This window comes from Stegostoma tigrinum, chromosome 17 (assembly GCF_030684315.1).
Source record: "Stegostoma tigrinum isolate sSteTig4 chromosome 17, sSteTig4.hap1, whole genome shotgun sequence".
Lineage (NCBI taxonomy): Eukaryota > Metazoa > Chordata > Chondrichthyes > Orectolobiformes > Stegostomatidae > Stegostoma > Stegostoma tigrinum.
Window position 1 is genome coordinate 19,711,254 of NC_081370.1, and position 26,868 is coordinate 19,738,121.

Consider the following 26,868-nt stretch of genomic DNA (forward strand, 5'->3'; position numbering starts at 1 on the left):
GATTTCACAAGCTTCAAAATCTCCTCTCCCGCTACTGCATCCCAAAACCAGCCCAGCTCGTCCCCGCTTCCCTAACCTGTTCTTCCTCTCACCTATCCTCTCCTCCCACCTCAAGTGCACCCCCATTTCCTCCCTAAACTCATCCTGCCCCCTTGACCTGTCTGTCCTCCCGGGACTGACCTATCCCCTCTCTACCTCCCCAACTACATGTTGTCTGTCTCCTCTCCACCTATCCTCTCCTCTATCCATCTTCAATCTGCCTCCCCTTCTCTCCCTATTTATTTCAGAACCCTTTCCCCCTCCCTCTTTTCTGATGAAGCGCTGGGCCCGAAATGTCAGCTTTTGTGCTCCTAAGATGCTGTTTGGCCTGCTGTGTTCATCCAGCTCCACATTTTGTTATCAAAAAATCTGCCTTATGTATTTTTAAAATCTCTCTCTACTCACGTTAAAAATGCACTCCCAATCTTGAAATTCACCATCTCTTATTCTTGCCAATTTTTCCTTCTCACAAAAATATGCTCATGCAATTGTCCTTAAAAGCATTTTCACCATATTCACTATTTCCTATATTCTGAAAGTCTAACACATCACAAAACTCTTTCTCATGGGTGTTTTATTAAAATAATTGTTTGGTTTTGTTTTACTCACTTCTGATGTATTCCTCAGCCAACAGTGAACATGGTGAAAATGTTTTTAAAGCCAATTGCCGGAACATATTTTAGTAAAATGAAAGAAAATGAGGAGAATTAATGGCAGGGCAACTTATGAATAGACTGTGTTTCTAATTTATACATGTAATCTTTAATGGGATGTGGGAATTGCTGGCAAGGCCAATATTTATAGCCATAACTAAAAGCCCTTGAGAAAATGATTGAGTTGCTTTCTTTCTTGAACTACTACAGCCAGAGAGGTGTAGTGGTTGGAGTGGGGATGTGAACATGTTAGTTTAGGACATCAACAGTGTTTTTAGGTCGGGAGTCTTGGGTTTTGACCCAACTGCTGGGCAGAAATAGCAACATGGTCCAACATCACGGCACTGTGTAAATTTGAAGGGAATTTGCAAGTGTAATGTCACGTGTCTCCAGTCTTTATTCTTCTTGGGAGAAGCAATCAGGGATTTGGAATGTACTAGTGACGTTCAGGTCGTAGCTTAGGTGAGGATGCAACGCATCCTGTACATGATGCATTCTGCTGCCATTGTGTGGCTCCACTAGTAGAGAAAGTGAATGCTAAACGGTGGATGAGGTGCCAAAGTGGACTGGTTTGTCCTGGAGTATTGTTGCAGTTGCAGTTGCAGACATTCAGGTAAATCATGAACATCCCATCTCATTCTTGATTTATCCCATGTGGATAGTCTTTGGGGAGTCAGGATGTGAGTTAATGACCACAAAAGTCCTAGCCTCTGACCTGCTGTTGCTGCCACAGTATTTACATGGCCGGTCCAGTTTAATTTTTGGTCAACTGCGTGAAAAAAAAATTATGTCATTACTAATTTTGGAGCTTGATTTTAAAATAGATGCAGATGAATTCTGGTCAGTTCTGTGAAGGCTTATTTTTAAAACAGATCAGAAGGTCATTGGAGACAGTGATCTAAGAATGTCAGGGCAGCATGGTGGTTCAGTAGTTAGGTGTGCGGCCTCAGTGCCAAAAACCCAGATTTGATTCCAGCTTTGGGTGGCTGTCTGTGTGGAGTGTGCATATGCTGTCTGCCTCTTCGTGGGTTTCCACCTGGTACTCTGGTTTCTTCCCAAGGTCCAAAGACATGCAGGTTAGGTGGATTGGCCATAATAGAATTACATGGTAATGTCCAGGGACATGCAAGGTAGGTGGATTAGCCATTGTAAGTGAAGGGTTATGGGGAGAGGTGAAGCTTCATTTTCTGTCAACGTCTGGATGGTCCTTCTGGTTTCATTCATTTACACATTCTTCTAGCGGTTTGATGCCAGGCAGAAGGAACTTAAGAATAAGCTGTGAATCTGAAGGCACATGTCAGACCAGATGACATTGCAGACTGCTTTTCCTAAAGGGCATCACTGAACCAGATCAGATTTTTGTGACAATCAACATTGATTTTCATGGTCACCACCACTAAGACTAGTTTAATTACAGACTTTATTAATTGAATTATGCCATGGTAGGGTTTAAACCCATGTCACCAGAATATTCTGGATTGTTAATATTTACCAAAATGCCACCATCTCCCCCAGTATGGTTTTTCTTGTATCATTCACCCAAAATAATCCTATTTCCCACCTACGTATTTTCTGCTGAAAGACTCAAATGTTCCTTGAATGAGTCTGCAGCTATTGCCTCCATATTTTACATTTGCATGTTGACAGAATTCTAAGATAATGCTCTGTTTACAAATGGGCAACTGTGGGAATTCTTATTTAAGTATTATGAAGTGAGGTGAATCACAATTCCTTGCATAATGCTGATTTGCTTGTATTTAACAAATTTTAATCAAGAAAAATATAGGAAATGCATACAAAGAATTTAACTAAATCAAGTTATGAATATTTGGAAACAGCTTTATTCCAGGGAACCTCATTGGTAGGCTGGGCTGCATATCTGCATGAATTTGTGGATGCAGTTTTATCAACGCAATAGAATAAACAGAACAGAGCAGCTGGTTATCTGAGTATAAATGGCCTGGTAACAATTTGTGATTGCTCAATCATTATATTTTCAGAATACTTTTTCCACAGTACGCTCAGAAAGCAACCAATTCTGGCTATTGATACCTCCTTTACATGCCTTGCAACCCTTTAAACCTGTCAACTTAGTCAAGGTTTCAAAAACAGAATGCAACATATCATCCTGGATATGTAACTGGATTAAATCAAACAGAATTATTTGCCCTGTTTATTTACAGCACAGGAGAAAAACATACACCAAACAATTTCATTGAACCGCAAAGAGGTTCAAGCAGAGTCTCATTAGGGGTTCACATAGTGGTCAAAATGTAACCTCAAATGGTCTCTTCTGTGAAAGGAATTAATCTTCAATCATATATGGTTGATTTACTCTGATAATCTGTTCCATTGAATACTTTTACCTTCAATTGTGGAGTTTATCAAAACAAAAATGATCTGTTCTTTGGCATCCTTTAAGTGACAATAGTGATCAAAATCAAAAATGGTCTCCTTTTTAAATACTTTCACCTCAAAAATCTATTTACAAAATTTATTACAGCGAACATCCCACACTTCATAATGTTCAATAAAACAGGTTTTGGATCTAGACTCACTATTTATTCACATGCATGAAATATTTTCCTTGGCTAGTTTCTTTCTAGCTGACATTTTAAACACAAACACTAGGTTTCACTCAATTGACAATTATTCCTTAATGTTGTATAGGCAAATAATGACACAGTAACCCTCATTAAGGTGATGACCTGTTGGTTTAAGGCTTTCTGGAGACGGTCATGTTATATTTCTGATCGAAGCTTCTGATGCCGTTTTTTGAAATCCCTCCCTTAATGTCATGACTCGAGAATCTGTTAGCTTTTTCCTGATTCCTGGATGGACTGTTACAAGAAAGAAACCTACTCTTAAGCAAAATCTAAAATTTAGCTTGTTCTAAAGTACATAACATTTTAAAAATGGACAACTGAAATGAGTCAGTAAGGGTTTGGTGCCGCCTTTACACACATTTAGGATTGAGATTCAGTAATACACTTAAATGTTTACAAATTCTGAATGGTAGTCTAATGAAATTGCTTCATAGATGTATTCTTCCCATGCTTGACTTTTAAATATGACTCCCTTGGGAACTCAGCAAGAGAGAACGTTTCCTATATTGGGTAAAGCGTTAATAAATAAATCAGATTTGACTTTAGAAATTTTTAATAGAGAATAAGAAATGTAATTTTTGTCCCAGGACAGCAGTTATTGGCTTGAGCTCCCACTATCTCCAGAAAGAGAAAACCGACTTAGCACAGGAACTGCTGGGTGCAGAGGGTGGCTGTACGAAAAGCCAGTTTCAGTGATCTGGGACTTTGTTATAACGGTTTAAAACAAAACAAACTAAAAATCCCTCCTTCCTCTCTCACTACAAACACACCCATGCTCAAGCTGTGCCAAGCTACGCCATGTCCCACTTACCCCAGTGGCCTCTTAAACCCTCCATGACAAGCTGAATTCCTCTCTTGCCAACTTATTCATCCCATTGTCCACTTGTGCCCCTATGACAGCTTAGTGCTAATTCTTCAATCTATCCCCTACTCACTATCCTTTACACTTACACTCTCCATGCCTATACAACTTGCCAGTTCATCCAGTGGGTCTGTGCAGAAACAAAATAAAGTCGAAGCATCTTTTGATGAATTTACTGCTTAAAGCTTATTCACTACACGCAATTTCCTTCAACTATTTAATGTCTGATAAAAACAAGCAATTGTATTCAGAACACCAGTTAAGAGATTTCATAAACACTTGGAGCTATTAATTAAACTGAATTTATAGGCTCCCCACTGTGATAATGATATATCGTGCTATCAGTCATTCAGTACAAAACCTACAATGATATTTGGTGAAAATTAACAGGTCTGGTAGCATCTTTCAAGAGAGAACAGAATTGATGTTTCAAGTCTAATGATCATTTTTCCGAACTCAACACAGGTCATTTAACTCAGAGTCATAGAGTCATACAACATGGAAATAGATCCTTTAGCCCATCTAATACATGCCTTCCATGTTCTCAAACTAAACTAGTCCCTGTGTTTGGCCAATATCCCTCCAAACCTTTCCTATTCATGCATCTATCCAAATGTCTTTTAAATGTTGTAACTGTACTTGCACTCATCACTGTCTCTGGCAATTCATTCCCCAAACTAACCACTCTCTGGCTAAAAGAAGTTGCCCCTCATGTCCTTTTTGAATCTATTTTCCTCTCACCATAAAAATATGTCCCCTACATTTGAACTTGCCCATCTTAGGGAAAAGGCCCTTGCTATTCACCTTATCTACATCCCTCGGGATATTATAAACCTCTACAAGATCATCCCTCAACATCCTATGCATTAGTGGGAAAAGTCCCAGCCTCTCCCCATAACTCAAACCCTCCAGTTCCGATTACATCCTGGTAAATCTTTTCTGAACTCTCTCTAGTTTAATAATACCCTCCCTAAAACAGGTTGACCAGAACTGCACAATATTCCAGAAGAGGCCTCACTAACGTCCTGTAGAATCTCAACATAATGATGTCCCAACTCCTACACTCAAAGGTCTGAACAATGAAGGCAAGCGTGAAAAATGCCTTCTTAACCACTCTGTATACCTGTGACAAAGAACTATGTACCTGAACCTCTAGGTCTCTCTGTTTGACAGCAATGCCCAGGGCCCTGTCATTAGTTGTATAAGTCCTGCCCTTGTTTGTTTTACAAAAATGTAATACATCATAATACTTTCTCTCCAGAGGTATTGCCAGGCACTTCTCCAGGAATTTTTGTTTTTGCTTCCGATTTCCAGAATCCAGTTTTTTTTATTATACTACAATAATAGTTCCTAAGCATATGTTAATCATTTAGAGCGAAATAGCAAGCTCCCTTTTTAAAAACATTATAGGGAGCTTTTTTAATGCCTTGACAGATCCATTGAGTTGATACACAGAAGCACTTCAGATCTACTCTTAACAATCCCAAAAATCATGTGGCCTTTCCCAAACTTGACCCTCAACCTATTCAAAAGGGTACATTCTATCTCCTAAAGGGGTACAATACCACTTTAAATAACTCCAGCAATTTTAGACCTCCTTCTGGAAAACGCAAAGCCCACAAGTCATGTTTTGGATATCTTACTACTGAAAATTGGATCAGTTTGAAGGCAGTGGCCCTTTAACATATTGTATCAATGAAGCAAAGATATACAAAGTGCATTCCATCCCAGCTCTTTCCCTCCCACTCCAATGATAATGGTGGCTGCCAGGTTCAGGAGTGGGGCTTCTGGAATCTGGGCTCCAGCACCATATTGGCTCAGATGTAGGCCATCTCTTTTCTGAAAATTCAGACCCAATACTTACCAACTATTTAACACTGATGTGCGGAAGCCAAGTTAATGGTTTTACTACCATTGCAGCCATGAGTTAACTTTGCACAAATTGAACCTGGGATGTCACAACTCTATGATTCAATTCTCCACTAGATGAACTCAGATCTATGAGGTGAGCATTTTACACAGCTTATGAAAAACCAGTCACTATGATGATATCCACAATTTTAAAGCTTGTATTTTGAGGCAGACGCTAAAATAGAGAAAGAAACCAATCGTTCTATTTTCTAAGAAAGGACTTAACATGAGATCAGGAATTAAAACTTCTGGGGGGACTTAAACTAGTTGAGATCATATGAAAAAGGACACAGCAATCAGAGCTCAGAAGAATGATGATGATGATCTCAGTAACATGGTATAGGCTGGCTAAAGATGGCAGTGTCTAAACACCAAAGCTGTGAATAAGGAAACTTAAAGCAACAGAGTTACTTTAAGATAACATTGATAGACGGATGTTATCCAGACCATCGTAAGCAGAGTTCAGGATATTCTGCAGCCAAGACCATGCCTGTGGAATTGGGTTGACTGGGATCAAACCAAGTGTGTGACGAGCCGTTCAATTTCTTCCAGAAGACACCTGAGGGTTGGAAGATTTTATGACTCACTTTGATGGTTTATATGTGGAGTGGGCTGCCAAGCCAGTTTTTAAGATCTGCTTTAGTTGTACATGTCAATAAATGGCAATTTATACTTTATAATCAACCAGAATTTTGTTAATTTATGTTTAACTTGTGTTGATTGTGGATTTTGGAATGTAAGTGACCATTTAAAAATCTATTTAATGATATACTTTTTCACTTCATTTAATGTTTGGTTTGTATGACATTTGTATAGTGATCTATTTTATTTCAAACAGTGGAATCATGTGGCTTCATTCTTCAACTAATTGGGATTTTAGATTTCCGATATTTTTAGTCAGAATTACCAGTTTCAACTGAGGTGATAACAATGTGAAATCGTGTAAAGTCTTCCAGCATCCTGAACAGCAATTATAAAACACAGTTCTTCAAGAAATCTGTTACTGGCTTCCAATTCCTGGATATGCAATGAAAATGCAATAAAAAAATTCCATAGTTGCAGAATAATTGAAAGTAGTGTTTTGTTTCAAGGCCCTGAAATTTGCCAAGTAATGGGAAAACTCAAACAACATAAAAAGTGCCTGCCTCCATGTACTCAAAACAACAAAATGCACAAATCATCCAGCAACAAAAAAAAAGATTAACCAATCTTTCAATTAGGACACCACAACAAATAAAATTTACCTAAACAGTTGACTGGTCTTCCCTCTTTTGGATGGTCACTGTTATGCACTTCTAGCATTTTCAATTTTAACCATATTGACTTACATTCATATTGGAAATAGTGCAGCCGTTTTGAGAGTATTACACAAATGGCTTCCTATGAGGTTGCATGCTTCACATCTGGGAGTGGTAGTCAGCAAGATTCTGTATAATTCCACTCAACATGCTTTTAAAAGTAAACACTTATTTGAGGTTTGAATCTCTCAGTGAGTTGATGAATGACTATAAATGATATTCTCATAACAGAAGCTTATCATGATCACAAATTCTGAAAGATATTCCATGACAGGTTTCTCTAAATCACATCATGTCATTTGTCTGAATCTATTGTGGGTACGAAATGGTAAAGAATTGCGCTACTCCAAGAAAATGAGGAAAAAGTTAAAGTAATCAGGAGTAGGGGTAAATATCTATAAATCTAACAAACAAACTCAATTTAACGTTACATCAGTGTGTATGCCATTGATGTAGAAGGTTTTTTTTTAATATCAGTCTTTGACATTCATTATCTTGCTAATAAAAATGGTACAGAATTGAAACATTAAAAATGATGAGTGCGCACAGAGAATATTAGCAACAACTAGGTTGCTGCAGAATTTATTACCCTTATACTTCCTTTATTGCAAGAGTATGCTAAAGTGCAATGTAACTTGAACATTTTTTTTCTCTCAGAAATCAATTATAAGAAGGGTGGAGAACGGGAGGTTGGCCAGGAGAACATCAGAGTAGTAAGTCCCAGAAAGATCAAAGAGGTTTTTAAGATCAACTCATTTGTAGCAAAAGACAAAAGCAATCACTACGTAGATAGAAGTAGTCCAACTAGAATATGGAGCCAGTGGTTCAGCTTGCGATTTAACAGGCTACTCACAGTTTCATACCTTCTGGTTCAGTAACAGATAATGGCTGGCAGTAAATAACAAAGGATGGCATGTGGGACCATAAAAATAAAATGCGACATTGACTGCAGGAGTTTTGTTTGTTTAGATTTAAAAGAAAATATCACAAAGTAATAGCTTGGAGAAACTAGTATCATGTTGATTCCTTCGGGTTTCTCAAAGTAAAGCTGTTGCTCAATTATTATTGGTCCTTCTTCCCCACCCCCTGAAATATACTTTACAAATTAAGTTTTTCGGACTGCAGGCCTGTCACCAGCTGTGTTCTACAGGGATTGGTTCTGGATCCTCTTTTGTTTGTCACTTACATTAATGATTTGGATGAGAATATAGAAGGCATGTTTAGCAAGTTTGCAGACAACATCAAAATTGGTGGCAAAGTAGACAGTGTAGAAGGTTTTCTAAGATTACAAAGGGATCTTGATGAAATGAGGCAACAGGCTGAAAAATGGCAGATAGAGTTCAATCTGGTTCATGTTGTACCTGACTTCTCCTTTGTCAGTCCTTCAGGGTTGAGGGTGACTTGCTTATGATGCTTACAACAGATTATGCTCTTACATGCATACCAACACATTAATATGAGAGTCAAAGAGTCATTCAGCATGGGAACAGACCATTTCATCCAAACAGTGTATGGATAAATACGAGGTATTGCATTTTATACAAAAAAAACAAGAGTAGGGCTCCTACAGCTAATGGTAGAGCCTTGTGTAGGGATATAGAACACAAGGACCTAGGGGTTCAGCGACATACTTCTTTGAAGTTTGTGTCACATTTAGATAGGGTGGTTAAAAAGGCATTTAGGACACATGTCTTCATTGCTCAGTCCTTTGACTATAGGAATTGGGAAGTCATGTTGAGATTGTACAGCATGATGGGGAGGTGCTGCTGTTGGACTGGGGTGGACAAGGTCAGAAATCACATGATGCCAGGTTGTAGTCCAACAGGTTTATTCGAAAAACACAAGCCTTTGGAACCTCAGTCCTTCTTCAGGTGTTGGTGAGAGGGGTCATATCAGACACGGAATGAGGATGCATTAAACAAACCCAAGATGCTGGTAAATCTTTAATCAGTTAGAAGATTTTAATTGATTAATATGTATATGGAAATCTCTATATTCCTTTCAAGTCATGGTCCTGAGAGAGTTAAAGGTTTTATCAGTGTAAAGAAGAGGTGACAATTTAGGTCAGACAATGCATGTTAGGTGTGAGGCCTTGTTTAGAATCTGTTTGTGTTTTCGTTTAGAATTAAAACCAGTTTGATGCGAAAGTAGGAATTTATAAAATATCACATTGACTGACTGGCTGTAAATTGTGCGCTTTTTGAACAAAATAAAACGTATATGCGAATACAAATTCACCCCATATGTGTGTATAGGCGTGTAGATGTGTGTGTGGGGGGTGGTGGCTGTATGTGTGGGGGGGGGGTGGTGTGGGGGCGGGGGGAGGGAGCGAGAGAGCGAGAGAGCGAGAGCGCGTGTGAAGTGGGGAGAAACTGAGGGGGATTTACATATACATATTAATCAATTAAAACCTTCCAACTGATTGAAGTGTTAACAGCATCTTAGGGTTGTTGAACTCATCCCGATCAGTGGCGTGAACCTACGATCATCTACTATAAAATTCTGTGTCTGATACTCCCTCTTTCACTCACACCTGAAGGAGGAGTGAGGGCCCAAAAGCTTGTGTTTTCAAGCAAACCTGTTGGATTTCTGCCGTTATAGAGAACATTGGTGAGGCCTCTTCTGGAGTACTGTGTCCAGTTCTGGTTGCCTAGTTTTAGGAAGAGTATTATTAAGCTGTAAAGAGTCAAAAGTGAACCTTTTCAGATTTGACTAGTTTGCCAAGAGATGGCCCTATGGGCCTAGATCCCAGTCGTTTGTGTTGGCTCTTTAAGAGCATTAGAAACTTAAATTGATTTTACCAAGATGTTCCCCCGCATGGATGGTTTGAGTTATAAAGAAAGGCTGGGAGTTTTTCCACTGAAGCACAGCAGGTTGAGAAGTGATCTTTTAGAAGTTTTTAAAATATTCTAATTGTACCCACATCCAGTACTTCCTCTGGAAGTTCATTTCACACACCACCCACCCTGTGTGTAAAACATTGCCTCTCATGCCTCTTTTAAGTCTCACTGTGCTCACCATAAAACGTATCCCCGGTCTTGAAGTTCCCCATCCTAGGGAAAAGACAGCTATCACTAACTCTATCTATATCTCTTATTATTTTAAAGATATTTGGATAAGTAAATGAATAGGAAAGGTTGAGGGATATGGGACAGCAGCAAGCAAGTGGGACAAGTTCAGTTTGGGATTATGTTCTGCATGAACTGGCTGAACTAAAAGGTCTGTTGCCATGCTGTATGACTTTATGACTCTATTGTGAACTTGCGAATGGTGACAGTCAAGTTGTTGGGACGTATGTACATAGATAGGACTCAACACAATTTCACAAGACGGTAGGGATCCACACCTTAGGACAGTTTAGTCCAGAGAATGATCCTTAAATGAGTATATGGCACTTCACACTCAGGGGCCTCAATGATAGTAGTTAATGATATCCGGTTTAGCTGTGATCCCCTTCGGATTGGACTCACCTGCCAAGAGGTGGTCCTTCGGACCTCGATTCCAATTGTTCGTGTTTGCTCTTTAAGCGCATTAGAAACATAAATTGACTCAGCAGAAACTTGGTTTCCAAACTTTTCAACACAGAAGCAACTTGAGGAAATGACTAGGACAGGCATAATTTTCCTGGTGACCAAATCGACAGTGTGGTACTCGGGCATCATTACTGAACCCAAACTCAATGTGTACATCAGAATATGCGGTGACCTAACATGATGCAACAAAGAGCCAACTACAAAAATTGACCCTAAGCTACAATTGATGTGAGGTTAGCCAGATTGGTGAAAAGTAGAATACTTACTAAAATCAATGCTAACAATTAATTCTGACAAGTGTCATTACATAAGCAATCAAGACTGCTCCCTACATTTATTACACTGTTTCGGAGAATTTCCTTCAACAGACTGCGTATGAGATTGTTTTATTCCCAGATCTTCTAGTAGACTTTGCCTAATATGTTACAAAGTTCAGAAGGTGTCATACATCACATGAATGATATATTGATACATGAGGAGACAGGTGAGAAGCATGATCAGAGGGTTTAAGCAGTTTTAAAATGTCTAAAGGCCTTACTCTCAATTTTTAAGGAATATATTTTCATCTTGGGACATATTATTGTTGACAGAAATGAGATAAGCCAGATCAACCAAAAATAAATGCTGTTAAAGAATTACCCCTTCCAAAATCAGTTCATGACTTGCAATGATTTCTTAGCATTGCAGGCCTATTGAACCTTTTAAAAAAAAAATCACAATTAGTAAAGAAGAACAAACTCTGAGGCAACTAATGAAGAGATGTGAGAATGGTGGTGAAGCTCATATCCAGAGGATGTTTTACAATGGATCAAGAACATGTTGACATCTGCAGATGTCTCAGGCTACAATTCATTGTTTTTAACTATTATAGTTGCAGCTGCTTCAGTTATGGGTAAAGGAACAGTGCACTTTCAGCAGCAACAGACATGTAGAGGTAGTTACTATAATAAGCCTCTAGTGCACTGTCGTACAAGGAGAATCACTGTGCAGTTCTGGAGAAAGGGAGGTATCTTGGTCACATGGGCTTGCAAGCGATTTCCAGCTTACATCCTTCATGTCAAATTCTTATAGAAACAGACCACAAAACATCAGTCTCCATCTTACATGAGGAAGTGTTCGTAAGCATGCCTTCAAGGATACAAAGGTTCCACATCTACCTTGTGGAGTTTGCCTATGTGACCAAATAGGTGCAGGGGAAGTTGCAATGAATAGCAGATGCATTCTCCAGGGTGACTATCAACAGCCTTAAAATGAGTGATGAGGAATTTGTTGGTGAAACAGAATCACACTCAGTGGCCAGCAACTCAAAATAAGCTCAATCGAATCTGATAGGAACAAAACAGAGTATGAGAGCACATTATCATTCATCAAGGTTGTATAAAAGAGGGGCCAGATCAAAGGCCTTGTTGGTGACCACAAAGTGTTGGTCATCAACAGCACTTCCTGTTGTTTGATAAAAGGTCTAGTCATTCCAGCATAACTGTGGAATGATATCCGAGATAGGAGACATCAGAAAAACTCAGGAATTACCAAGCACCTGGAGTCATGTATTCCTGTAGTGGTCAGAAATCTCAAAGGCAATTGTGTGCCTCATAGCTGATAGAGAAGCTTGTGTTATTCGCAGACCAGGACAGAGAAAGCCACTGAACCCCGCAATATTTCCCACCTGAACATGTAAATTAATATAGATTGACCCATTAAGGTTGGATGATGGTCTTACTTTATTCCTTCTGACTATTCTTCATGCTGTTACCGCCAGCGTAGTAGTTGTCAGGGTCTTGCACAAAGTAGTTGCTGCACATGGCCTCCCTGATGTATCAGACAATAGCTTCTAACCATTTCCAAATTTGAACATTTAACCACTTTCCTACAATAACCAGGATTGAATGCGAAAGTCAGATGCTGGGTCCAAATGGTAAAATACTTCTGGAAAAACAATTCTGTCTTTATGCAGTGTTGTTAAATTTCTGCACTACCCTACTACAGCACGGTTTATTGCGATCAGAATTACTGGTGAGGAGAAAACTATAAATTGAAAAACTATAAATTATCAAAGAGGTTCACTCCATGGTTGAGTCTGCAGGACTAAACAGCTGCTTGAAAAATTGAACTTTGAATTTAATTTTGAAAATTATATTTATTTATCAAATGTTCATTGCAATTCAACTTTGATTAAAAAAAAGAACATTTAGTGTCAATCATAGGACAGAGTTAAGTTGCCACCTAATGAACTGTGGATATTCAGTGCAGGAAACTAAGCACAGTAAGCTGCACACCCAGTCTCAGTTATAATGCAATGGAACAAAGCCAGAGCAAATTGTCACTTCTGACTGGATAATCAGAAAGTGGAAGTAATTTTTCAGAAAGACAGATTATATAAGGCAATAGTTAACTAAAAGAATTTGATTAGTTGAAAAAGAATTTTGCTTGTTTTGTATTAATGAGTGCAAGAAACTGTAATACTTTTTCACTTAATGAGACTGTGCTGAGATAAGTAGTTGAAATAGTTCATTTGGAATGTACAAAGCCAGGACAATTGTTGAATTCATCACAGCTACATTATAATGGCAAATAAATGCTAAAGGCAAAAATCAGCCTTCACCAGCTCATCAGATGAAAACATGATAGTTCAAGGGCATTCCATTGTAGAAACTCATACATACCTGCCTCCATGAATAATTGTCTGTTACAGAGTTAATGCTAATGCTGCATCAAATATGTGCTTTCAACTTCTGAAAATGTAAAGAGCAAAGCGATCTTCATTCTATAGATATTTGATGGGCTAACATGCTTGTGCCTAATATCCAATTTGACTACTCCACCATGGTGCACATGATATCAAATGGAGGAATAGTGCAGAAGAATCACGTGTGACCCACACTTTTTAAGATGCTGTGTACACAATATTTTTCTGCTTTTGTTGCAGTCGCATGCACACAAACTCTAATTATGGTGAATTTGATGAAACACTATTTGATGCATGCATTTGAATACACTGGACAGCTATCTGCAGCTAAACAAAAAACAATATAATCTTTTAAGTAGAGGATGAAGAATAATTTCAGTATTTCACTGCTTCAAATATTAAATGTGTGTGTTTTAGAAGACAACTAACCACCAAAGTTGGGAAATTCCATTGACACAAGATCCAGGACTGAGTGTATATTTTTAAGTGGCCAATACAATAGGAGAAAGGAATATAAACAATTTACAACTTATATAGTCTGATTTATCATCTTATCTCAAAACACCAGTTTAATAAACGTTCTTGGCATCAGAGCGTTGCTATCAAGGTCAGCATAGATTTCCCATTACTCTTGAGTAATTGTAGTGAGCCTAATTCCTACTGCTTCTGCTACAATAGTGACACTGTTTAACAATAGCAGCCAGGGCATCAAGAGCTTTTTGACAATACAGTATCCTGGGAATTTTGCCTCTCTGAAATTGTTTCAATGCTGTCAAGATCTGGCCCCATATGTTTTGACCTGGATCTGAAGTCAGAATTTCCCCGTCAATGGTAGGGCTAAATTATGAGCGCAACGAGATTCTCGGCCATCGAATTGGTGATTTGTCCGGAAGATCCTGTAATTCAGAACATAAATCCTATTCAATTTACAGTTTATCCTGCGAAATCCCAATGGTCAGCCCCGTTGCTGTGGGTAAAGTTAGCAAAACATGGTTGGAGAAATGAAAGGGATTCTCACGCCTTTTAAGTCCGAATAAAAGTACAAGCACGTTTGTAATGGGGGAATATGAAAGGTTTTTTTGAGGTGGAAAGGAAAAAGAGGAGACTTACAGGAAAGACTTCATATCTAACCCTCGATTACGGAGCTGTCCCATCACGTAATCCCAGCTCCCAGGATTGGAGCGACTGCGACCTCCAGCTGTACGATTGCGTGAGCCTGCCGTACCACTTGGCCTGTGCTGGGCTCTGTAGGGAGACCTGCTGCCGGAGGCTGTCTGCTGTTGGAACTGAAGCTGCCCCAGGCTCTGACTGGTGGTCGGCTGGCTGTGGGCAGGTCTATGCAGTTGCAGCGGCTGCTGGAGGCTCTGCTGCCTCTGCAGCGTCCGAGGTCGTGGGCATTTCGACTGTTGATCGCCTGGTGGTGTAGATATGTGCTCTAATGTGGAGGCTGCTGATAAGGTCGGCTCATCCAAGCTAACAGAACAGCACGACAGAAGAAAAGAACAGAAAGAAAGAGTAAAGGGAGAAAACAAAAAGCAAAGCACAGTTAGCGAAGTCACCTGCAGTGAAGTTCAGTAATTGCGTCTCGAGTTTGTTGGATACCTGGCTTTAAAAATGCCCTTATAGGTTCTTAACACATCATTACTGGTAGGCGATTCTCATTTCCTGTGAAATGCCTTAACACAATACAATGTCATCAACTCCAATTTAAATTATCCTTGTTTTTGCTCTCCTCATCATGATCAGTCTGTGCCTTGTACTTGTTGTTGGAATATAACAGGTGAGTTAGGTTCAACTCAAGCACTTAAGTGGTTTGCTGAAAATAAAACAGCTGAAGCTATGCAAAGAACATCTTTCCCTCAACACTGGCAGGTAGTTGTAAGCAAAACCAGCAACAGGACCAAAATCATTGATAGCATTTTAGAGTGTTAAACGTAATATAGCCCATGAGTGACAAACATTATTTTCAAGAAATGATTTTTTAAGGAGATGCTTCAAAGAAATGACAATGGAAAGTATTATTCTACAAGAACCTTACTTTGATTGCATATTTAAATATTGATTATATTTCCTTATTAATTTCCTGTACACTAAATACCTTCAGAGCACTTATTTGTCTGATAATTTATGGCAATCCTGTTTTTCAATGCTAGATGTCAAGAAAAAGCCTATAAAATAGGGGCAAGATTAATCAGTAGTAATTTCCTTAGTGTAGCTACATAAAGAAAAGCAATGTCAAACATACAAATTAGAGACAGAAAAGAGAGAAAGTTAAAGTTGCTGCAGTTATTGTGCAGAGGGAATTTGAACTTTAGTCTTCTATTGATTGAACCACATTTGCTTATAAAGAAATTTACTAGCAAACTTTTATTTCAATCGACTTCTAATACCTGTGGAAGATACAAAATTTTAAAAGCACAGTCATTAGTTATTCTAGATACCTCACAACTGGATCAATTGAAGCATTTGTTACCAAAGGACCTCACATACTCATGAAAGATTCCCTGCAGGGAAATCCATCTTGTTTTAGTGGCTGTCACTGAACCTGTACTGGGTGCACTCTCCCCTCAGCAAAGTTGTCAACATAAATTACTTAGAAGACATGTCTCTACTTCTATCCATGGTTATAGGCAGATTGCAAGCTATCCCCAAAATATCAACTTTGTTTTAACACTGCAATTACTTTTGGTGCTCAGGGCGAATGGGAGAATAATTTTTTTAAAAAACTTTTATGTGTGTAAGGTAGCCATAAAAATTATGTTTGCCATTTTTAAATAACAGCTTGAAATTTTATCAATGCAGGAACAGAATTCCATATTTTTTAGGTCATTGAAGTCATGTATGTTAGTGAGGGAGACAGAGCACTCTCTATTCCAAGCAACTTATGTTAGGTCCATGTACTTCCAGTTTTGGTACAGCTTTCTTCCATGTATTATAAAACCCCCTTAGTAAAGCTCAGCCACAGATGTTTATCTCTCTACTGCATTCTCTTCATTTCCCACATGATCAATTCAGGAACCTTTCAAAGTAAGAAGGCCCACTAATGGTAGATTGGGGTCGTTTTGTGCTGTAGGTTAATATCCCCTAGCAACTGAATTATGAACTCTGGAACTGCATATCATAAAGCCCTCTCAGCAATCAGGACAATCTTTATTCCAAATGCTTGAGTTGGAATCAAACAAGATTGGATATGAAGTGCCAGTGTCTAACATGATGCACCACCTACCCTGTTTCTGGTCCAGTTTAGTGCTGGTTAGGGGCTGGTAATTGTAGGCTGGGACCAACATTGTGCTTCCCATACCTGAAGTGTGAATACGTTAAATTGGAAGAATTAAATGTCAAAACAAAACAATCAATCTTTATATCACCACTTTAGGTTCATTGAGAAGCAACCTGCAACTGGGTCTACTAAAAATTATGACGAATATATATCACAGATGTTGAAATAATTTAAATTCAATATTCTCTTTGTCCTAAATGTGCTTTTTTTTAAACTTGCCAAAGTACCTATTCAAACATAAATAAAGATTTTGAGCTGAGTTAATAGACACCATGGGCACACGAATAGGTGAAGCACATTTTCTTTCTTTACCATCCCCTTTCTCCACACACATCTCTAAATACAAGTATTAGACATTCGATATCTTGGCATTGCCATACATTGCACATTTGATGTTACTTTTCAAAAAGATCAGCAGTAAGCAGAGTCTATGAAGCTGCAGCGTGCAAGAGTCTACATGCTTGATAAGAGGTGAGAGTTAGGTAGGCATATGACAGCAGAGTCCTCAAGGTGAGGTTCACTTTAGTTCACATAGATGGCTATAAATTGGAAGTAGTGTGAAGTCATATTTCAGTTATAGCTGTTACCTGGCACTTATTTTCTGAGGGACAATTGATGATTTGCAAATTGAAATAGCACCAGGCTAGAGATCATGGGTCATGAAATTTAGTGTGAATTAAATTGCACCCCACAGCACCAAATCTCACTCAAAGCATGTACACATTTCAAACGTTAGATGTGAAATTGTGAGATTCTCACCAGACCACTGTACACATGCTGTCAGTTGCCAATACTGCTTAAAACAGCACATATATGAGGCAGCTGGTACAAAGAACAAAGCAGAATGCAACACCAACACTGATGATGGGGATAAACATGGCACCAATTGGCAATTATGCACTTATTTTCGATTGCCAGCATGTAGCACATTTATATCAAACAGAGAACACACACATATGCTGTATATCAGGGCTTCTGCAGAGGCATAGCAATAAATGTCTGAAATGGGTATTACGGGAATAGAAGAGTTGAGAATGTTTCGGCTCATTTTCATGATCACAAATTCACACACTCGTTCGCCCATTAGAAAATTGGATTGAATTACCAGCATTATTCATCATGCTGTAGCGCTGTTCATCATAGTTCAGCACTAATTGCAATGGTATATCCAGAATTACAAAATAATAATTGAGATTTTAACATCATTCAGAGATTGCCTTTCTTCATCATGTAAGTTGTTGTAAATAAAGAACTATCCAAGAGGATGCACATTTGATTCCATGAATTTACGGATTTGTGAATGGCCATAAATTAATATTCTAACTCAGCTCTAAGTCTCAGCACAGTATAAATCAAAAGTAAATACGCACAAAATTCTAAAGGTTTCTGTTTGATGCACTTTCTTGCACAATTACTTCCTAAGGAGTTCTTATCTAAAGGAAGGCATGAGAACAGCGCATGTATTCTGACATCAGAACAATTAGCAGAGATCATGCTTTTGTTTTAAACTAACCTAATATGAACCCATCCCATGAACAAGTACATTATTTGAATTTAATTTTCAATTTACTTGTGCAATTACTTATGTTTTGCTGTGACACACAACTTTAATTCTTACAGTGCCAATAATCCACACAGAAGAGAAACAAAAGAAGTATTGGGAGAAATGACTGAATGCACAGTTTAAGGAGTAGACTTTGGAAGAGAAATGCCAGTGCAAGGGAATCACAGAGAAACTTTGAAGGAGCACGCTATAAGATTGAAGCCTGTGGCATTACCATACAGCAGAATGCCACCACAAACAAAATTGGAGGCCTGATGAGGTAGGGTGTGCCATGTTGTCAAGGAATTAGTAAATTTTAAGAAATGGATTTTAAATTCAATGGATTGTGAGCTTACAAGCACAGGAACATGTATGAAGAACACTTTACAGTACAAGATGGTGGCCGAGGAGTTTGAGGGAGTTTAAAAGGTTTATGCATGGTAGGATATAACAGGAAAGTTAAGAAGACAAAGGTTAACAAACATCATTGGTAGCAGGGCTAAGTCCAGAATGGAGGTGAACAATGTTATGGAATTTGAAGCAGGCAGTCTTAAGGGTAGATGGGATGTCAACTTTAAACACAGCTCATGGATGAACAGGAACTCAGCATGATATTGCAAACATCAGACTTTAATGGATTTAAAGACAAGGCTACAGAGTTTTTGGATGCAGCCAGGACAGGATGATTTCATTCTTGCAAATTTTTGGTAAAATAACATTTAGATTTGACAATTACATTACATCATAGAACACAGAATGAGTTACTGCACAGGAATAGGTCATTTGGCCCATCGTGTATTTGGTTGCTTTCTAAAAAAGCAAGCAGCAGAGCACAATAATGACCAATGAAAGTTTATAGCTACATGTTATACAGATGTGTATCCTATACTTATTGTTGAAGGGAAATGAGAACAAGAATAACATTTTAGATTATCACAAAGACCACAATGATGAAAGAAAGTGTGTTTGATTGACAACTCTACCAGACTGTTAGAAATTTTATACCCATTCAAAGGGCACTTGTGGCACAGTGTAGTGATCTTACTTCTGCTCCGTCCCATCTACTATGTGAGCTGTACCAATCGACCAGGTGGTTGGAGCATGGCTGGCTAAGAGAGGTATTGTACGTCCGAACAAGTAGATTGAAATAATTTTTAAGCACTTTTATTGGTGTTATGTAGTTTATGAGGATTATCTATGGTGGATAGTAGGTGAATAGATATGAAAGAAACTAACTGGCTGCATGCCATTGTCAGTGTACATACCCAGCCCTCTTCAGCTTCAATCCAAGTCCTGCTCACATCATGTAGCACCTTCTCACTGTAACAAGATCTTGCCAAAGCTTGTCTGTACGTGCCAGATAGAGAAGGGGTGTGTGTGTGTGTGTGTGTGTGTGTGTGTGTGTGTGTGCGCGCGCGCGCGCGTAAGTGAGCACAAGTGGCGGGGGAAGAGGGGGAGAATGAAAGTGTTTTCAACAGTAATTAAGACTGAATGGCATTTGAGAGCAAGGTGAGGCTTAATAGTCAAAGGTAACTAAGGGCAGGTCAAGGGTGATAGCAGTTAGATCAATGATGACAATTGACAAATTAAGGGTGACAGTGGTGATGTTGTTTGATGGCGATGGGAGGCAGTTTTAAGTTGATTGTGGGTTAAGAGTGCCAAAAGGCAGAGTGTGAAGACAAGGTCAAAGATGACTGAGTGAAGGCATAGTTTATATTATGACTTGTTGCTCCAGGGAGCCAAGAGTGGTAGGTGGAGCACTTCAAAATCCTCCTCCCAAAGAGGCCAAATGATACATGTAGTGATGTTTACCCAGGTGTAACATAAATATGGCGCCCAGATCTGTGTCGACTGTAATATATTGGTGAGGTCAATGTCTTTATGTCCAGCTTGCCACATAATTGGTCAAGTTTCTAATGATACAGCAAATTAGTTGGGAACCATGCGGTGCAAGTGTCACATCTTTCTCCATCTGAATGCAACACCTACTCATTTTAAGTGTCTTCTTTGGTGCGCGCCCCCCCCCCCCAAATGTTATTTACATGTGACAGAAAGAAAGAGAGCACATGATCAAGGGAGATGGAGACACAGACAGACATGGAGAGCATGAGACAAAGGATGAGAGGTGATTTCACTGAACTCTCAGAATACTGAGACATCAAGATAGAGTGGACTTTTCCACTAGTAGGAGACATTAGGGCTGAAGACACAGTCTCAGAGTGAAGGGACAACCCTTTAAAACTGAGATAAGCAGGAATTTCTTCAGCCAGAGTGTGGTGAATGTGTGGAACTCATGGCTGCAGAAGGCTATGGAGGTCAACTCATTGAGTGTATATAAGGCTGAGGTAGATAGTTTCTTGATTAGTAAGGGGATCAAGGGTTACTGGGAGTTGGCAGAAGAATGGGTTTGAGAAACATATCAGGCATGATTGAATGGCAGAGCAAACCTGAATGGCCTAATTCTGCTCTAATGCCTTATGGTCTAATGAAAGAGAGAGAGAGACTGCATGTATAGGAAAATGGAGAGTGCAAGAATGAGCATGCAACAGGGTGTGAATACGCAAGAAGAGAAGTCCACAAGAGACAGTATGCAAGTGTGTGCATTAGAAAGATAGCATCTGATAGAATAAGTGAGTGGGAGAATGAATCTGAGAGTGAGAGAGCGAGTGTATGTGTGAGAGAGAGTGCACTGCTTTCCACAAACATTTCAAGAGAAATGATGATGTCAAATGTAAAAGACAGAAAATTGATGGATTCACAAAAACAAATGGGCCTGTTGTACATTAGTACAAGCAACATAGTTACTAATAGAGCAAGTTCTCCCGTCGAGGCAAATTACTAGGAGACATTTTATAAATAAAACATGATAAACTAGATTAGAAAACAAAATAATGACACCAAATCAAGTGCTGGTTCGCTTCGGCTGACTGGTTTACATGGCAGATGCTCTAGGAGTATAAATATTTCACATATTACTTTTGAGGAACTCATTTTTCAAACAAATCGTTGGAGATGTTGCCTGATTTTTGATTACAATTTTACAATTTTATTGCCAATTGGAGCATTTATCTACAGATATTTTTAAATTTTTCTGTCCTCTCAAAGGGTTGCCTTCTCATGCCATGTTTAAGCACTTAGTTCCTCCTATGCCATGAGTATCTTTGTACCCTGGATTTGTAATGTACAAGGCGGCTTCTAGCTATCTGCTAAAAATGCTTTCTAATTATCTGTAAAGAAGGAGCTATTGCCTGTCTCAAGTGATTTGCTTTTTTTACTCCCTTTCTGCCCATCTAAATCAGTGTAGCTCCTTCATACTGTACTCAAGACCAGGAATTTGAAATATTGGGATCCATAATTGTAAAACTAACTACTCAGTGATATTGTAAATGCAAATAAGGTACATGTTTATACAGTATCATACCCACTAGGGTATGTTGACATAGATTAATCATGGTCATGTTAATTTGGCTGTGTAGCAACACAAACAAAATATGCTTGTGTTAACTTTATTTGGTCGAAATAATACGTTTCACACTTTTTCACTTGTCCTACCACTGACACCTCCAATGATTTTGTTAACTATGTCCTGACTCAAGTAATTATCTGAGGGAAAATCAAATTCTGTAAAAATGGTCCTTGAAAATCTTCTACCCAAAAATATAATTGAGTAATATTCTGACCTTGGTATTCAATAACACTGATTTTACAAAAAAAATTAATTTCCCAATTAATTATAGGCAAAAAGCAAGGGTGTAAAATTACCAGTATTACTGATACTGTAGGAATTGCTGCAAACTCTTCCCAAATACATTTCTCAGAGAATATAAGAAATGTAAGAATAGATCATTTGACTTCATCAAGATCATGTTTTGTTACCTGTAGCGGATTCAACATTACCAATGTAATTATTTTTGAAAGGTTCTGCACTTTCAGGCAATATTTACAGTATTCAGTCTGCAAAGTTGATGACAAAACTTTCAAATATAGATGAATTCCGATTTTGGTAGTAGCCAGGGAAAACTGTCTTCCCAAATGACAACCCACCTTTCCCAGATTCAGACAAATATAAACCGTAACACCTTTATGGGATAATTGAGAATTTCAATCCATTATTACCTTAAGGGCTTCTCCATTTCTAATCAGAACCAACTATTTATTTTCTTTATCTATGTTAATGTGCATGTGTTCTTGCTGATTGTTTTAACTCTGCCTGGATGCAGATCTGGATCTTAATGTGAACTACTTAATTGTACAAGATAGAGTAAATAATTAATTAATTTCTTGCATTATATGGCTTTGTTCCGGTACCTTTGATGAAAAGGGGATATGCTTGATTGTGAAAGAGTTGACATTTGTCTCATTCATTTAAGAGGAATAAAATCTATTAAACAGCAGAATCTCCTGTACAAATACAAAGCCCTTTGTATGACAAATCAAATATCTGGCTGATGCATTTGTAAACTACACACTAACACCAAACAAAACTCCTTTGGGGTTTCACTGTAGTATAATAACAGTGATAAAATTTACATAGTATTTATAATTAAGTAAAGAATGAGTGACAGAAATGTTAGTTGAGACACAGAACACGAGAGGTCAAACATTGATCCTTACCCGATCTTATATTCATGTTTATGATGTGTTTGAGGATCAAATTGCAATAAACTTTTTAGAAAGTTAATTTAGATATAAATTGTGAAAAATTAAATACTACTTATGCATGATGTCATAAACAATCGATTGTATTCTAAAAAGTAATTATTCAGCAAATGTAGGGAATCAAGGGGCAATAGGGAGCCTTTCTTGTTTTAATCCTCTTGGAATGCAGCTCAAATGGGTGGAAAATTTTCTGAAACATTGGTTGCATTCAATTCTGTGAGTGATTTATGTTTACCAAATCTGGCTGAACATATCCAAGAACTTTTCATCATATTTTGATGTTACAGAATGTGTTCCAGCCAATTCACACATTGGGCAGTACTGCAGGTTCATTTCGTGTGTTGTTGGTTCATGCAAAGTCGTATACCCTGCATCTATTTAACATGATAAAATAGGAGATTTTTAGACAGGAGCAATTGCACTGAAGATAGCAGGTTATGACTCGCAAATCCATCGCTAAGATATGGCTGACATTACCTTCCCAAATGCCCATTTGTGGGCAGGTAGAAATCACACCAGAGTCAGGGAAAGGCCCTTAAGCCATGTTTCAATGCACTATCTATGAATCCCATTTCAGTACTATGCTTTTTAAAATCTTTGCTCACATTAGTAAAGCAACTAATAGCAAGTGAACTAAGATACGTTTTTAAAAGTGAATAACAGGCAGTGAAATTTGCCTGTTTAGTTAATCTCAAATTTCATTAGCACAAAGGTTTGGATTAGTTAAAAGACAAAAAAGTCCCACAAATTTAAACTTGTGCATTATTCTTCCTAGACTTGTCCTGAAGTTCATGAAAGCAACGATGCACAACAACTTTTCAGTGGAAAGGATTGTCAGAAATTACTAGGAGAACCATTTCTAATAAAGGATCAGTAAGTATGGACTCATACACATTACTGAACCACCAGGAAAGCCAGCTATGACAGATAGGACACGCTTACAATTTAGTCAAATTCTACCTTCACATGAACTGTGTGAAAAAAAGACAAATACTATTTATCATTACTGCAGTATATTCAGCCACAGAAATCAGTTATCATTGAGATAATAAGAAGCATGTTGTTGAGCATATGTTATCTCAACAAGTTCACATTAATCAGGCCTGTGCAGAAAAAATGTAATTTCTTCCGAATGTGTCATATACTTGTGTTAATGGAGGAAAATATCTGAACCCACAATCATTCAAAATTGCTTCATATCACATTTTCCAGTTTGGTTCTGCACCTCTTTCTGGTATAAGATTTTCTGCAAATTAAAGAAACAGCAAATACCATGTAATTTTCATTTATCCCTAATTGAAAACTGTTGAGTTTGTGTGTGAAAATGGATCTTGCTACTTCAAGGCTTTCCATGACCTGACTTGGTATGGTTGAGCTCTCCATTATGTTTCTTATAATGACCATGTTACAAAATACGATATCCTACAAAGAATTTTAAGTCAATGACAAAACAGGCTCTCCACTTTAAAAAAGTAAATTAACAGCCCTACTCAAAGCCATTGTTTCACTAATGATAGAAGAAAATACTTCTGTGGACAGATAATGAAAGGAAAAATGCCAAGTTCCAGCAGTTAAATGTTGTGGTTCATGTATTACAATCTAGTCAGCAGGCTAGGCAAACCTTTTGGTTCGCATATCTCTTTGGGCAAAGCATGCTTATTTCCCACACTGCAACTGGACTTAGTTACAAGGAGTGAGCAGATCCTGACATCTGCAATGAAGACCCAGCATTTATTCCTACCATAGCAAGCTAAATAAAATGCCAGTGAAACATTTCCATAGTATTGTATGAATGATATGGTTAATTAATCATGATGGTGAATGAATGCATAAGGCATATTTATAATAAATGTTCTTAAAATCAATGTAAAGACATGATGGACAAATGATACGATCCAGAGCTGCAGAGGAGTCATGAGTGAAGACAGGTTATATATTTCCTACAACAATCATTTTAAAATCAAAAGACTGATTTGTCCAGCCAGCACAGTCTCAGTAAGTATGTAACTACCCATTTAAACTCACTTAGCTTGGTTGAGCTTGCCCGATGCTAGGAGAGTCTGGACTGTGTGCCAGCGCCCACCTTTCCCAACCTTGCCATTGGCAGCTTCACCCCGATTACTGTTGGAAGATCCACTGCTCTTCATGCTGTTGCTGCGGGTTTGCTTCTCGGCCGTGCGTGTTTCTTTCTCAGCTACTGAAGCTTTGTTACCGGACATGAGAGTGCCACTAATACGGACAGGAAGCAGAGTGGACAGAGAGTGAGTCAGCCCTAATTGAAGATTGGAGTAAAGTAGTTATGCTGCTAAAGCGTGATAGTGTACACCTACAGAACCTTTTCCTCCAAAGCTCGAAAAAAATGCAACAGCAAAAAGGGATTAAGCAGTTTGAAAGATTCTGTCAACATCCATATTACAGATCAGCCAACCATTTTCATATGCAGCCTCTTTGTAAAATTAGATCTACTACACAGTAATATGGAGGGAATGCCTGCACAGGCCTCAACAAGCAACTCTCTGCTATTCCACACAAGGATCAAATAAGGAAGGATTTTCTGTTGTGGAAATCAAGCAAGGTACAGAAGGGTTGCTCCTCTCCATGGGATTAAGCCATCTACGGGGTTATAGAGGAATTGGGAATGGGTGTGAGTGGATGATTGGGTGGGAAGCAGAGGAGGGAAGCATTAAACACTATAGACAACCAAACCAGCAAAAGAAACTCACTTGAGTGAAAGTCGTGGGTCACCATATGGTGCATAAGGCGAAATGTTTAGAATGAACTCCTTTGGAGGGTAGGAACTCCATTTCTTTTGTACTGTGCTGTCATTGTTATTCCAAAAGTCTTTGTCAAGATCACTAGAGCAGCAGAGAAAGAAGAAAAAAGAGGGAAAACACAAAAGAAGCTGAAATATGGAAAAAAAATGACTGTTAAATGTTGGACTTTGCTTTTCTTATCACTGTAGGTGAATAGCAGGCCAGGTGGTGATAAAATTCAATTTCAGAGGAAGCACCATTAAGGAATTGAGCTCAATGGTGATCAATAGTCTAACAGTTTAAATGTGCAAATCGTTGGGAAGCTTAAAAGCCTAAATTTTCACTGAAGCTCGGCTTAAAGAAAAAGCAAGGAACTTAACATTAACAATCTGCTAAGTGAGAGACACAGTGGAAGGAGGGGGAAAAAGCTAGAGTATGTTAGTGAGGAACAAGTCAAGTTAGATTCAATAATGGCTTATTTTTATGACTCTTTTACAACTGATCATTTGAACTGACACTGATACCGACTCAAGACATGATGGGTCTACAATAAATTTGAATATACTATGGACACATAACCCTTGATAACACTACATGATGGGCTCTGCTTTCTTCAAACATAGCTGAAGTGTGGAGGAAGCATTTGCCCCAATGTATAATGACACTCAGCTTGTTTAGCAGAGTTTAAGACCCTTATGCAACCGTGCTTATAAACACCACTTCTGCTGATCTTTCCTTCACTGAACTTGATTCACATTTTAAGTACAACATATAATTAATAAGTCAAGCAGTAATACATGATTTACAGAAAATTTTAGATCACGCTAGACATTTATATATCTTGAACAGTCTAATTAATTATAATACATGACGTAGAGCAAGTTGATTTACAAAGTAATCCATGAGCTTGAAGAAAGAGAGGGAGAGAGAGAGATCAAACAATTGTAGTTAGACAGCAGTAGGGCTTTGTCAAACCTCTAAAAAGCACATTAAGCTGGAACAGGCATCATTTTAAGTCAGGAAAAGTTAGTAACAGGAACTGTGT

At 38.3% G+C, this 26,868-nt stretch overlaps 1 protein-coding gene across 2 annotated transcripts in view; it reads right to left on the minus strand.

Moving 5' to 3' along the window:
- Nucleotides 1–26,868, minus strand: part of LOC125459215 (synaptotagmin-7-like) — a 637,664-nt gene that overhangs the window by 158,884 nt on the left and 451,912 nt on the right. For both annotated transcript variants that reach the window (XM_059652015.1, XM_048545304.2), the window contains 3 exons: nt 25,794–25,925; nt 25,096–25,299; nt 14,699–15,061 (listed from right to left, as the gene is read on the minus strand). In XM_059652015.1, coding sequence (XP_059507998.1) covers nt 14,699–15,061; nt 25,096–25,299; nt 25,794–25,925 — 699 coding nt within the window. The remainder of the gene's footprint in view (nt 1–14,698; nt 15,062–25,095; nt 25,300–25,793; nt 25,926–26,868) is intronic.